At 42.6% G+C, this 12,781-nt stretch overlaps 2 protein-coding genes across 6 annotated transcripts in view; both read left to right on the top strand.

Annotated features, from left to right (window-relative positions):
* cenpv (centromere protein V) overlaps positions 1-12,781 on the top strand; it is a 278,526-nt gene that overhangs the window by 95,569 nt on the left and 170,176 nt on the right. The gene's annotated exons all lie outside the window — the stretch shown is intronic.
* The window catches only part of ncor1 (nuclear receptor corepressor 1), a 137,653-nt gene that overhangs the window by 41,364 nt on the left and 83,508 nt on the right, over positions 1-12,781 (top strand). For all 4 annotated transcript variants that reach the window (XM_079815098.1, XM_079815099.1, XM_079815096.1 and 1 more), the window contains exons 7-9: positions 516-572; positions 672-724; positions 11,138-11,204. In XM_079815098.1, coding sequence (XP_079671224.1) covers positions 516-572; positions 672-724; positions 11,138-11,204 — 177 coding nt within the window. The remainder of the gene's footprint in view (positions 1-515; positions 573-671; positions 725-11,137; positions 11,205-12,781) is intronic.

Raw genomic sequence — 12,781 nt, forward strand, 5'->3', positions numbered from 1 at the left:
AAAAGGTAGCTGAGCACAGTAACTGATAGAGAACAGATGAGTTGAGACTTGGAGGTGATGAGGGTGAGAGAGTAAGAAGTACAGATGAAGGAAGTGAGGCAAAACTACAGCACTCCATCTGGTCTGGGAACATCTCTGAACTTCCTGCTTTCATCAAGAGGCAGTTACAAACACATATACTTAGTAGATCCTTTTCTAACTGTTACAAAAACAGATTGTAGATTTGGGTGTAAAGAATTGTGGGATTGTGTAATGGAGGCGTTTCCCAGACAGAACATTGCAGCTCAGGAAATGGTGATTTTTGGCATGTTTATTTTTGCTCCCTTTAACCCTGGAGGAGTTTCTGCTGTTGAAACGCACACAGTTTCACACATTCTGTCTCTATCAAAGCTGGCAGTCAACAAATGAGAGCACAGTTTGTTTCGTTTAGTGTGGTGTGTCAGCAGGCAGACTATCTAACCACAGTGACATACATCTGTCTCTTTTACCAACATTCTCTCTCTGTTGTGTCACAGAAAAAGGCTGAAGAAGCCCATAAGATACTGGAAGGGTTGGGGCCTAAAGTGGAGCTGGTGAGTACTTTGTGAAATTAATGCAATTTTTCTGATGTAATAGATTGCCCTTTGAGTGTTCATCTAGCTATTCTGAATCCATTTCCTGTTTCTCCACAGCCTCTGTACAACCAGCCCTCTGATACTAAAGTCTACCATGACAACATTAAGACGTGAGTATGCGCTCTTTGTAAGCCTACAGTAAATAATGCTGATGGTGATTTTGATATGATGACCATTCAGATGTGTGGAAATGGGATTGCACTTACTAGATGATCAGTTAAAATTTGGGCCTGACTTTAGTTGTCCTTGGTTTTTTTCTAGGGATGCACAATATATCAGTACTATGTTTGGTTATTAGCCATTATTAGTAGTGTTATTTTCTCCCACATTATTTATTAAAGTAATAATTTGCCGTTGTTTAATTTAATCTTTAGAAACCGTAATAATTTGCAGTGTTTCCCCTAGGTTTACAGCTTTGGGGGGGGGGACCTCCCGAAACTACCAGTGTCGCGGAGCGGGAGTGTTACGGATACGTGGTGTTGCCATAGACAATAAATTAATTAATTTGGAAAAGAAATATAAACAATATATATACTATATTTCAGGGCTCAATGCTAAGGATATTTTTCAGGGGTTCAAATTTTTACTTGCCCTGTCAGATTTTTCACTGACCCCACCACAAAAAAAAGACAAATAAAATAAAATAGGCCTAGTATTGTTTTTGAGCCATATAAGCTTAATAAATAAGGTTATGACTCTAAAAACTAATATCCTAACTCATATATTTTTTTTATATTGATAAAGATCGTCAGTAATAAAATAAGAACAAATAATCAAATTATGAGCAAAAGCACAAATAAATACAGCAGAACAAACATATACAAATTAAATAAACAGTTATTTTCATGTAGGTCTAAACTAGATTGTCAGGTACAAAAATAGTAATCAAATGTAAAATATAACTGCATAATCTGCATAAAATGATATGTCACTGCATATAAATACAGATTAACCCTTATTAAAAGTTATTCAGTCAAGAGCAGTGAGTGAATTTTTTTTGTCTTTTGTTATCTAAATATTTATATAGCCAATGACGATATTTTCCGGCTTTCCATGTGTGTTCACTGTTATACGGTAGGGGGCGCTGTAGCGCATTTCCTGCACGAGAACAGAATCTCCTGATCAAAACAGCCGAAGAAGAAGGAACGTGCGCTATCATAAGCAGATGCATATGTAAAATAACGCGATCATCACCATTAAACAGCATATAAATCAAAACTGCCTAATGTTATTGAATGAAATGTCAACCCAGGACGAATTATAGGACTGTCAAGCTTTGGGGTGTTGATGGACTCGATCTACAACATCTGTGTTTTGTTCATCGTTTGGACGTAATGTCAGTCTTTTACAAAAACGTGATTTTTTTCAGCTTTATGCTCAAAATGTTGCTTTTTCATGAAACTTGCAACATTCAAGTGTTGATTAAAAAAATAATGTATGAAGCTGGAATAAAACAGTGGGTCTGTTCTTTCTTTTGATATATTGCATGTTTAGATATTCTGTGGGCCATTAAAACTTGTGAAAATGACCATAAATGCTGGCGGTGACTGGCAAATTTCATGTTTACGTTCATTTAAAAGACCTAACCGACTATGTTTACGATGATACTCAACAAGACAGTCATTTTGATATAATTTTGTGTGAATATTCGCGCACTGAGACGCGTGGCCGTGCGTGTGTGTGTGTGTGTGTGTGTGTGTTGTTGCTGCCCTTCGCGACGAGCAAACTGAGAGACACTTTCTCGTCTATGAGCGCTTGAATATTTAAATTGGCAAGGCTTAAAAATGCGCAAATGATCAGTTTCCGTGAAGATGCAGCTTTGGCCCGAGTGTCTTTCACGCTGGCAACCATCGGGCAATTCTTATTGTCGAACGTAATGACAAATATTTTTTGTCATTCATTCAGGGGGGCGGGGGGTCGTTTTGGGAGGGCGGGGCGCCCCCCCTGAACAATGGTAGGGGAAACACTGATTTGATGTTAAATGTAATCTTTATTTTTTATTATTTTACACAAAATAGTAATTTTTATAGTAATTTAAATCGGTTATAGGCCAAAAATTATTTATTGGCTCATCATTATCGCTCAGAAATCGTCTCAGGTTACGTATGTAACAATGGTTCCCTGAGAGAGAACGAGACGCTGCGTCAAGCGCTGCGGGAATGCCTCTACGTGATTGCGTCATGAAGCACTCGTAGAATCAGTCCAATGGCGTGACGGGACGTCATAGGCGGGTGATGTCATTGACCAGGAAACTATAAAGCACCCCTGAACCAAACAGTGTCAGCTTCTGAAAAAGTCGAACAAGTCGGTCACAGGTGTGCCGGGAGTATGGCAAAGCGACGTAGCGGCTCGTTCCTCTCAGGGAACCATGGTTACATGCGTAACCTGAGACGTTCCCTTTCAAGGGAACTTACGCTGCGTCAATCGCTGCGGGAACTCAATACCCACGCCACCATAACTCTCAAGTGCCTGTATATGTGAAGTCGTAGCGCACATTTAAGCTACAAGCACCTGAGAACCTGGAGTAGAGGCTAGATCGAAGTTCTAAAACCTCACAAAAGTGTGCGGAGAGGACCACCCTGCCGCATCACACACCTCCTGAAGCGAGACTCCTGACAGAAGAGCCATGGAGGCAGCCATTCTCCGAGTAGTGTGGGCTTGGACCTTTACGCAGCATTCACACGGGGTGTCGGCGTCAACGCTTCTCGTTTACTTTGAATGGGTGACGTCATGCGTTGACGAACTGAATTGTGGGTTCCGTTGCGTCGCTTCACTCGCGTTGCAAGCGGCAAAAGTTGAAGATTTCTCAACTTTTCAAGCGCCAACGCAGGCATCATCCAATCAGATCACCCTATGCAAATATCCTAGAGCAGACGCTAGCCAATAGCGTTCGTTTAAAACACTGGTGAATGAAGAGTGAAGAACGATCTAAAATGGAGGAAAAGCTAATAATTGCGGTGGGTAATCACCCGGTCCTTTACTACCAATCATTATTTACATACCGGCACACAAACTGGAGAGACCAGGCCTGGAAGGAGGCGGCAGAGACGGTTGGAGAATCTGGAATGTATCATGCTTGTATTCTGTCCGTGTACTCTGTTAATCAATGAATGACAGGCAGCATATCATATCATGTGTGGTTCAAATAGGCGCTATCCCCCAGCCAAATGAGGAATAAAATATTAAAGTGATCAGTTTTCATACACAAAATAGTCTTATAGACTAGCTGTCCAAAAAGGTGCTTTTTTTGTGTTGTGGTCCAAGCGGCAAGTTAATGTGATTAGCTGTTGTCACTATGACGGTCGCGTCAGCACCAAGCTTCAACCACGCCCTCCGTCAAGCGTTGACGCCGACGGCCCGTGTGAATGCGGCAGTGGCGAAGGTTGGCTAGCTGACTTATATCCGAGTGAAATAGCCTTGACTATCCACTTACTTAACGTCTGCTTAGATGCGGGTTTCCCTTTACTTGGGGACCCGAAACAGACAAACAATTTCTCAGATTTTCGCCACAGGGCAGCTCTGGACATACGCATCTAGTGCCCTCACTGGGCAGAGCAGATTCAACTTCTCCTGGTCTGAATTCTGAAAGGGAGGCGGAGAGAAGGCCTGCAGCATTATAGGACCTGCCACGTTCGTGGGAACTTTGGGAACATATCCTTCTTTCGGAAATAGAAATGCTTTCACCATACCTGGCACAAACTCAAGAAAGGAAGGAGCAACAGATAATGCTTGCAAATCCCCTACTCAATTTAGAGAACAAATAGCCAAGAGAAATACAGTTTTTAGTTTGAGAAACTTCTCTGGCACCTCCTCAATAGGCTCAAAGGGGGCCAAAGCTAGACCTTCTAGCACCACAGCCAGATCCCAGGTCGACACCCTCGAGCGTGCCGCAGGCCTTAGCCTCAGAGTACCACGAAGGAAGCGAGTAACCCATGGGTGTTTCCCCACCGATGCACCATCCAGAGGGACGTGGTAGGCAGATATTGCCGTCACAAATACTTTCAAGGTGGATGGGGATAACCCTGAAGATAACTTTTCTTGCAGAAAATCTAGCATTGAGTTGACTTGGCAGTTGACTGGATTTAGAGAATGGTTGGAACACCATGCAACAGACTCTCCATTTAAGGGCATACAGCCTCCTCGTTGAAGGAGCTCTGGAGGGCAATATGGTCTCAACCACCTCGGCAGAGAGACCTGAGTCTATGAGCTGGGCCCCCTCAGGGGCCAAGCCCACAGTTTCCATAACTCCGGCCGCGGGTGCAGGACTGACCCCGAAACGCCTGGGAGAGAAGGTCCCTCCTGATCAGAATCTCCCACAGGGGACCCTCGAGAAGAGACACAATGTCCGATAGCCATACTCGGCCTGGCCAGAACGGGGCTATTAGCAACAGACGGACCCCGTCCCGGCGTACTCTCTCCAGCACTCCTAGTAGCAATGCCAGAGGGGGGAAGGCGTACAGACGCAGCCTCGGCCACGTCTGCACGATGGCATCCAACCCCAGAGGGGCTGGATGTGTGAGGGAGTAAAATAGGGGACAGTGCATTGTCTCTTGAGATGCAAACCGATCTACCTGAGCCTGACCAAAGCGGCTCCATAGGAGCTCCACCACCTCGGGGTGTCTCCAACCCCCCGGCACCACTCCCTGCCTCGACAGGGAGTCTGCTGTCTTGTTCAGATACCCCGGAATGTATACTGTTCGGACCGATAGCAACTTGCCCTGGGCCCAAACTAGAAGTCGATGTGCCAGCTTCCACAGCCGGCGCAAGCGTAGACCCCCCTGGCGATTTATATAGGAGACCACCGATGTATTGTCCGTGTGAACCAACACATGATGGCCCCTCAGGTCTGGGAGAAAGTGCCTGAGTGCCAGGAACACGGCCATCAGCTCCAGCTGGTTTATGTGCCAGGAGAGCTGGTGGTCGCTCCCCAGCCGGTGAGAGATGCATCCGTCATTAGCGTTAAGCGACGACAAGGAGCTCCCAGCACCGGACCCTGGGACAAGAACCAAGGATCTTTCCACATAACTAAGGCACGTAGGCATCGCCGCGTGATCTTGATCATGCGAAACGGATTTCCCCGCGGGGAGAATCCCTTGCTCTTGAGCCACCACTGTAAGGGTCTCATGTACAGCAGGCCAAAAGGTAACACGTTGGACGCTGCCATCAAACCCAGCAGTCTCTGGAACTGCTTTACAGTGAGTGACTGGCCTAGCTTTATCCTGCTCACGGCGTCTAGGATCGATTTCACCCTGGCGGGCGCTCGAGGCTGGACTCTGGATTTTGTTGTGTGGGCAGCCCGGTGTCCTGAAACGGCGCGCCGGCAGGAAGCAACCGAACTGACCCACTTAAGACGGAGCGAGCATCCCCGCGCGAGATTTGCACTCGCTGAGGACCACTGTGCCCTGAAGCACCAGAGGTGGCAGGGTTGGCAGAAAGGCCCCCTGATGGCACCGAGAGGAGACGGGTGCCTCGACACACCGCTTCCCCTCGGAGGGAACTGCCATCAGAAGCCTGGCACCTTTAGCGTCAGGACTTCTTCGCCGAGGCCTTCCTAGAGATGATAACAGTCCTCAGATCTGCTTTACCTTGGGAAGACCTCGGCTGAGAGCGCTGTCCCGGCCCCCAGTCTCTCTGTGGGGGAGCGCAGGTAGCAACACTCTCTCTTTGTTGCGCTCTGTAAGAGGAGGACACACTCGGCTGGGGCTGCTCCCGCCCAGCAGCCCCAGAGACATGAGACTTTCTGGGGAGGAACTTTTGAAACGCAGCTGCCTGTTTTTTTGCCTCTTGGAACCTCTCGACGACTGTGTTTAAGGAGTCGCCGAAGAGGCCGGCAGGGGAGATAGGAGAGTCTAATAGGAACTTTTTATCTCTATCCTTGATATCGGATAAATTCAGCCATAAGTGTCTCTCCGTGGCCACCAGGGCTGCCTTTGAACGGCCGATGGATTTGGCCGTCTCCTTGGTGGCCCGAAGAGACAAATCAGCAGCTCTCCTAATCTCTGCTATCGTTTCCCTCCCCACTTCTTCACACTCATCGTCAATATCTTTTAGCAGGTCGGCTTGATAGGCTTGAAGTGCCGCCATAGTGTGTAAACATGCGGCCGCCTGACCTGCTGCCGAGTATGCCCTACCCACTAAAGCTGATGTTGTTCTAACCGGCTTAGTGGGCAGCTGCGGGGCTTTTAGCGACCATGCAGACTCAGGGGAGAGATAGCTCGCAAGCATCTCTTCCACCCGAGGCATCGTCGCATAACCATGTTGTTTCAACCCCACGATATTTGAATAAGCAACTGTGGTGGGGTTGAATGGTTGAAATGATGCTGGTTTAATCCACGACCTCGACACCTCGGTGTGGAGGTCGGGAAAAAGTGGCAAGCCCCGCTTTGGAGGTTGATCTAGATGGTAGGAAGTGCTCGTCTAATTTACTAGGCTGATGGACTTCCTGCGTCTCAGCTAGCCAATCTATTTGTAACCTGGCAACAGCGCGAGTCACAACCTCCAAAAGCTCCTCTTGAGCCTGTGAAAGAGGTGGCGAAGCCTCATCTAAATAAACCCAGGCAACTGAAGCGTCGGATCTAACGGGTAAGGGCAGAGATAGGGGATCACCCGTCTCTAACCCCGCCGTTAGATCATCTGCGAACCCCAAGACTTAAGCCTTCTCGGCAGCAGCGGGACCTGCACCCTGGGGAACGCGAGCCGAAGAGCCCTCCTCAAAGAGCGCTCGGCGGGACCGGAGAGTTTTCATCGGTAGCTTTTCACATTGCTCACAGCCAGCTCCCTCGAGATCTGACTGTGCATGCTCCGGTCCCAAACACATAACACAGAGCAGATGTGTATCCTCACCCGTGATGTAACGAGGGCAGGGAGTAACACACTGTCTGAACTGTTGATTCGTCATTATTTCTTTGAGAGAGAGACACACACAATAAATCAGGACAAAAAATTTCACATAGAGCGCTTGTGAAGACACAGAAGCTGACACTGACCAGGAAAATATAAAGCACCCCTGAACCAAACAATGACGTCACCCGCCTATGACGTCCCGTCACGCCATTGGACTGATTTTACGAGTGCTTCATGACGCAATCACGCAGAGGTGTTCCCGCAGCGCTTGACGCAGCATGAGTTCCCTTGAAAGGGAACTAGTATCATGTATACCTACTTGTTCCGGGGTCCCATTTAGGGCTGTCACAATATTAGATGTTCGTTATGCAAATATCATGGTAAAAACATTCACAATAACGATATTGTGTTATCTATAGAAATGTCGAATAAATTAGTAAATAATGCTATGTCAAATTCATCAACTATGTTTATTTAGTGTTTTTGGCAAATTACACTCAAAATAGTTACTGGTGCTGATATTAACGCAATGTCAGTATTTATTTATTTTTAACATCATTGCTAATAGTCACTGGTATATCGTGGCACCCCTAGTCCCAGTATGCATGTCTTTTAGAGGCTGAAACAAATGATAAGCGAGTGAGACTTTAAATATTTTTGTTTTCAGCAAACAGCATGAATTTTGCGGTGTATGTGATATTTTGGGCTGTCAAATTAAAATACAATTTAAAATATTTGTATAATTTAAAATAAACTAATTTAAGGTGTGCGTCAGGCAGCTTTATCAATGGTGAACAAGATTCAATAAAAGTCGTTGTTGGAGCGCATGCGAAATGATCTTCTCTTCCACCTTAATAGAAGTTACAGCGCAAAATAAACAGGAATGAGCACCTGAAAGTGCGGTAAAAGATAGAGTACAACTTACCGAAATCCGTATTGTGTCTCATGGAATCGCTAAATCAGTGTTTCAACCATGGAAAGACGTCAGTAAAACAGCTTGTAAACAAATGTCATGTAATGTCACATTTACCTAAAAAAACCATAGGCCCTATCAGGGCTCTACGCTAACATTTTTCTTGAGGAGCACTTGTGCTCCTAATTAAAAAAAATTAGGAGCACAGTCAAAAATTTAGGAGCACTTTCTGATCAATAACACGTATTCCAATTATAACTTTCCCATTACAGGATGATCTTTGTCCCTTTAAATTAATGTCCTGGGGCATTTTTACCATTGTAAGAGCAATGTTTTCTAATCTTGTTAAATGTATGCATCATCTTTTGTCAATTTCTTCATTTAAAATAGAAAAGTTTTTTTTTTAAATGTTAATTTAAACAATACATTCAGTTAGAGCAATAAGACACAACCAGACTGTTACCAATCAAATTAAATCCGCATCAAAAGTAGAAGTGGCACAGAAGCTCTATCTGAAATGGTGTTTAGATACATTTACATGCAGCTCATGAGTAAATAATGTTGTATAAATGTTTTAAATATAAGTTTTTGAATTTAGAAATAGGCTATGTACAAGTTAAACTTAAAGTTAAAATATTTATATTTTAAATAAAAAGTCCATGCAAAGTATAAATATGAAAATAAAACAGCCAGTAGGGGGCGTCAAGTCTATGTGGGAGTCATTCATTCATTCGTTAAAACGCAGATTAATTCGATCGAACCGCTTGAAAATGCACAACTGGTTGTTTTGATTTTCACGAAATAAACAGTTTTGTGGCTAAAACGTTGTTACTTAATATCAACTTGTCTATTGGACTTTTGTACAAGATCAGTATCACATTTGCAATCATGCCAATACTCGGAGCAATAGCTGTCCGTAACTTTAGGCGCTCTGGCGCTAATAAACCGAACTGCGTGCATCTTGCGGAAGAACACTGCAGCCGGAGCTACTTCTCTCTGTTTATGTCTATGGCGAGTCACGCAGGGACTGTGCTCCTCCGCAGCGCTGCGACCCGAACTGGAATGGTCAGAAAAGAAACACTTATTATATGTGTACCGTAGTGATTCAGGGTAAGATAAAAACACGGTTTGGAAAATGGATTCATGATGTACTCACTCATATGCATCTAGTCATTTTTAAACACAATAAATGTTATGGACTGCAGCTGATAAAGATTAAATCAAGAACTCATACAGGAGCGTTTTTTAATTCTTTTTTATTAATTAATTTTTGGTGGCATTTTTGGCCCAAACCCCTGTTAATTTCCGACCTTGTTTATGATAATCAAAATTTGGTATTTCTAGTTAAGTTTGGCTGCAAACATGGCTGCAAAGAAACATCAGCGCGAGGCGTCTGGTAAGTGCATGGCCGCGTCACACCCGTTTCACCCATAGACCGTGGTTTCACCTTTTAAACTATCTCCGTCGCACACGTTTTTTGCACATGCTCCGCTGACAGAAGGCATGAAAAGCAGTTGATTGCAGCACAAAACGTAACAGTTGCTCAGTCAGTCAGTGTTTGTAGTTTTTATTCCGATTGTATTATACATCTATTCATGAGAAGCGATCGGGTCACTCGCACCTGTGCGCCTAAATATTTTTTCGCAGTCGCACGCAGTAATTTTCAGGCGCAAATGCGCCCAAAATGGTCGCTATGTAGAGCCCTGCCTATCCAGTGTCTATAAACTCGTTTGGCAGCTAGAAAAATTAACTCTATAGAGGTGCATTTTGCTAAATACATAGCCCATATTACATATTCATTATAATTTGCAAAAATGTTTTTCAATATTTAATGCATGTTTGAATAAATCTGACAGCCACCATTTACATTTTTATACATTTCAAAAAACGAATTGGAGTAGAAATAGGATTATGTAATTGTTAGTTAATATTATAACTTTTATTATTATAAATAAACGTCATTGAGTGTAATTTAAGTGTTTGTATACAAATCCTTAATTTTTTAACCTTCAACATTATAGTAGGCTAATGTACCAACTGACTCAGCATTAGTTAAGAGATTTGTTTTCTTTGAGAAAATTTGCCATGTTTTGTACCCGATTATATATCCAAAATAATTGATATTGAGCCGAATCGGAATCTAAATCTAATCGAATTGCAAGCTTGTGAATTGAAATCGAATCGAAATTTGTGTCAATACCCAGCCCTAGTTCACACATAATGCATTTTCTGTGCTGTTTTTCCATTGTGCCCTAGACAGACATATTTGACCATTGCAAATATGCGTCTCACACAAGAGAGCCATGTGTTTAGAAAGCTGTGTAAAGTTAAAAGAAATTCAACTTTTAAAAAAAAATGTCCCCCCATTCCACTGCATCTTATGTTTTTAAATGTAAAAGTACTGTGTGAGAAATCAGGACAGAAGTGGTGGACTAAAGAGGACAAAAGAGATGGATTAAAATTCCAGGTCTAAACGGAATGTCTTCCTCCCTCACTTGTGATCTGATCGATCAAAATGCATCTTAATACCAGGTGTAAACAGGGCCTACAAGTTGTAAGTCAAGTGCTCATGGAAGAATTGCGTCTTGAGGCATTTTTTTTAAAGTAGAGAGAGATTGAGCTGTTATGATGCAGTTGGAGGACTTGTAAGAGAGGCCGTGATGTTTGTCTGTGGGCATGTTATGTATCAGCAGAGAGATCTTGTTCAGTGTGCAGTGTTCGCTCCTTTTATGAGAGGGAATGTAAACACTGTTTTTTTTTGCTGCAGGAATCAGATGATGAGAAAGAAGCTGATTCTGTTTTTCAAGAGAAGGAACCATGCACGCAAACAGAGGGTAAGTGTTCCTCTCTTTTGTGCAGTGGCAGAGAATGAATGTGTTACCTCCATCAGGAGAGATGACTGAAGTTACTGAGAAACTAGAATATTTTGTGGTAAATCAATTTATTAAACACAATCCTGCGTGTCCATTTTCACACAATTTTATGTTAGTGCCTTTTTTTGCACAAATTCAATCTGCTTTCATGTGTGGTAGAAATGGCACTGTGCGCTTGGCAATGACACGTTTAGTTTTTGCTTACAGGCAGATAAGTTAAAGGCTTAGTAAGTTCACCCAAAAAATGAAAATTATCCCAGTTTACTCACCCTCAAGCCATCCTAGGTGTATATGACTTTCTTCTTTCATCCAAACACAATCAGAGTTCTATTAAAAAATATCCTGGCTCTTCCGAGTTTTATAATGGGATGATACCTTGTAGAGGTTAATTGTTACAGACCGTGATTTCGATTCAAACATCCACGTGATCTTATTCCTAAATGACCATGATTCTGCGAAAAGGTAAAACTTTACAATAAGGTTTCATTAATTAACATTAGTTAATGTATTAACTAACATGAACTAACCATGAGCAGTACATTTGTTACTGTATTTGTTAATCTTTGTTAACCTAAGTTAATATAAATACAGCTGTTCATGTTAGTTCACAGTGCATTAACTAATGTTAAAAGAGATTTTAATAAAGTATTAGTAAATGTTGAAATTAACATTAACAAAGATATATAAATGCTTTATAAATGCAGTTCATTATTAGTTAATGTTAACTAATGTAGTTAACTAATGTCAACTAATGAACCTTATTGTAAAGTGTTACCCATTTAAATAACAAGAGATGAAAGTGTATAGTTTGGGTATAAACACGGTATTGATCTAAATAAATAAATAGTTAAATCATCCTTTAAAAGTATTTTGACGCTTATATTGCTTATTACGCCAGGAGGAGTGAGGTTTTTAAAAAAGTGTTTATCATAGTCATTAATTTCAAAGATTTATTCACAAACGCTAATTCATCCAATAACGAAACAAGTCTCGATGAATGAGACACTGAGTGCGTTTACATGCACGTTCTTAAGCCGATTATGCTCAATAAGCCGACAACGAACATGGTCATGTAAACGCGGTAACCCGTTTTCTTTTATCAGAGTAAGGTCATAAACGGCTTAGGCATAAACCGGTTGGAACAGGTAGTTTTTTGCCTCTTACCCCGATTTCGCGCGGCATGTAAACACATTAACCTGCTTTCTGTCGGCTTATTGAAGTGCGCATGTGTGATAGGTGACAGAAAATTGTAAAAATGTGTTCTCATCTCTCGTGCAGTAGAAGTGGTTCAGTCATAACACTGCATCTGTAACCGCATGAGAGAGTAATATATGACCCGTAAGTTTCCCGCTGTCACATTGTAAGCTTTTTTTACAATCACAACTGACATAACATGGAATACTCGGAGTCAGATACGGAAATTATTATTTTTGACGTCACTACAAGGAAATAATCCGATTTATTAATAAAGTCATGTAAACGCGGTTTACTTGCGTTGTCAGTTTACAGGTTTGCATGTAAACGGAGAAAATTTATTT

The sequence above is a fragment of the Gobio gobio genome (genome assembly GCF_949357685.1).
Source record: "Gobio gobio genome assembly, chromosome: 4".
In the NCBI taxonomy this organism is placed as follows: domain Eukaryota; kingdom Metazoa; phylum Chordata; class Actinopteri; order Cypriniformes; family Gobionidae; genus Gobio; species Gobio gobio.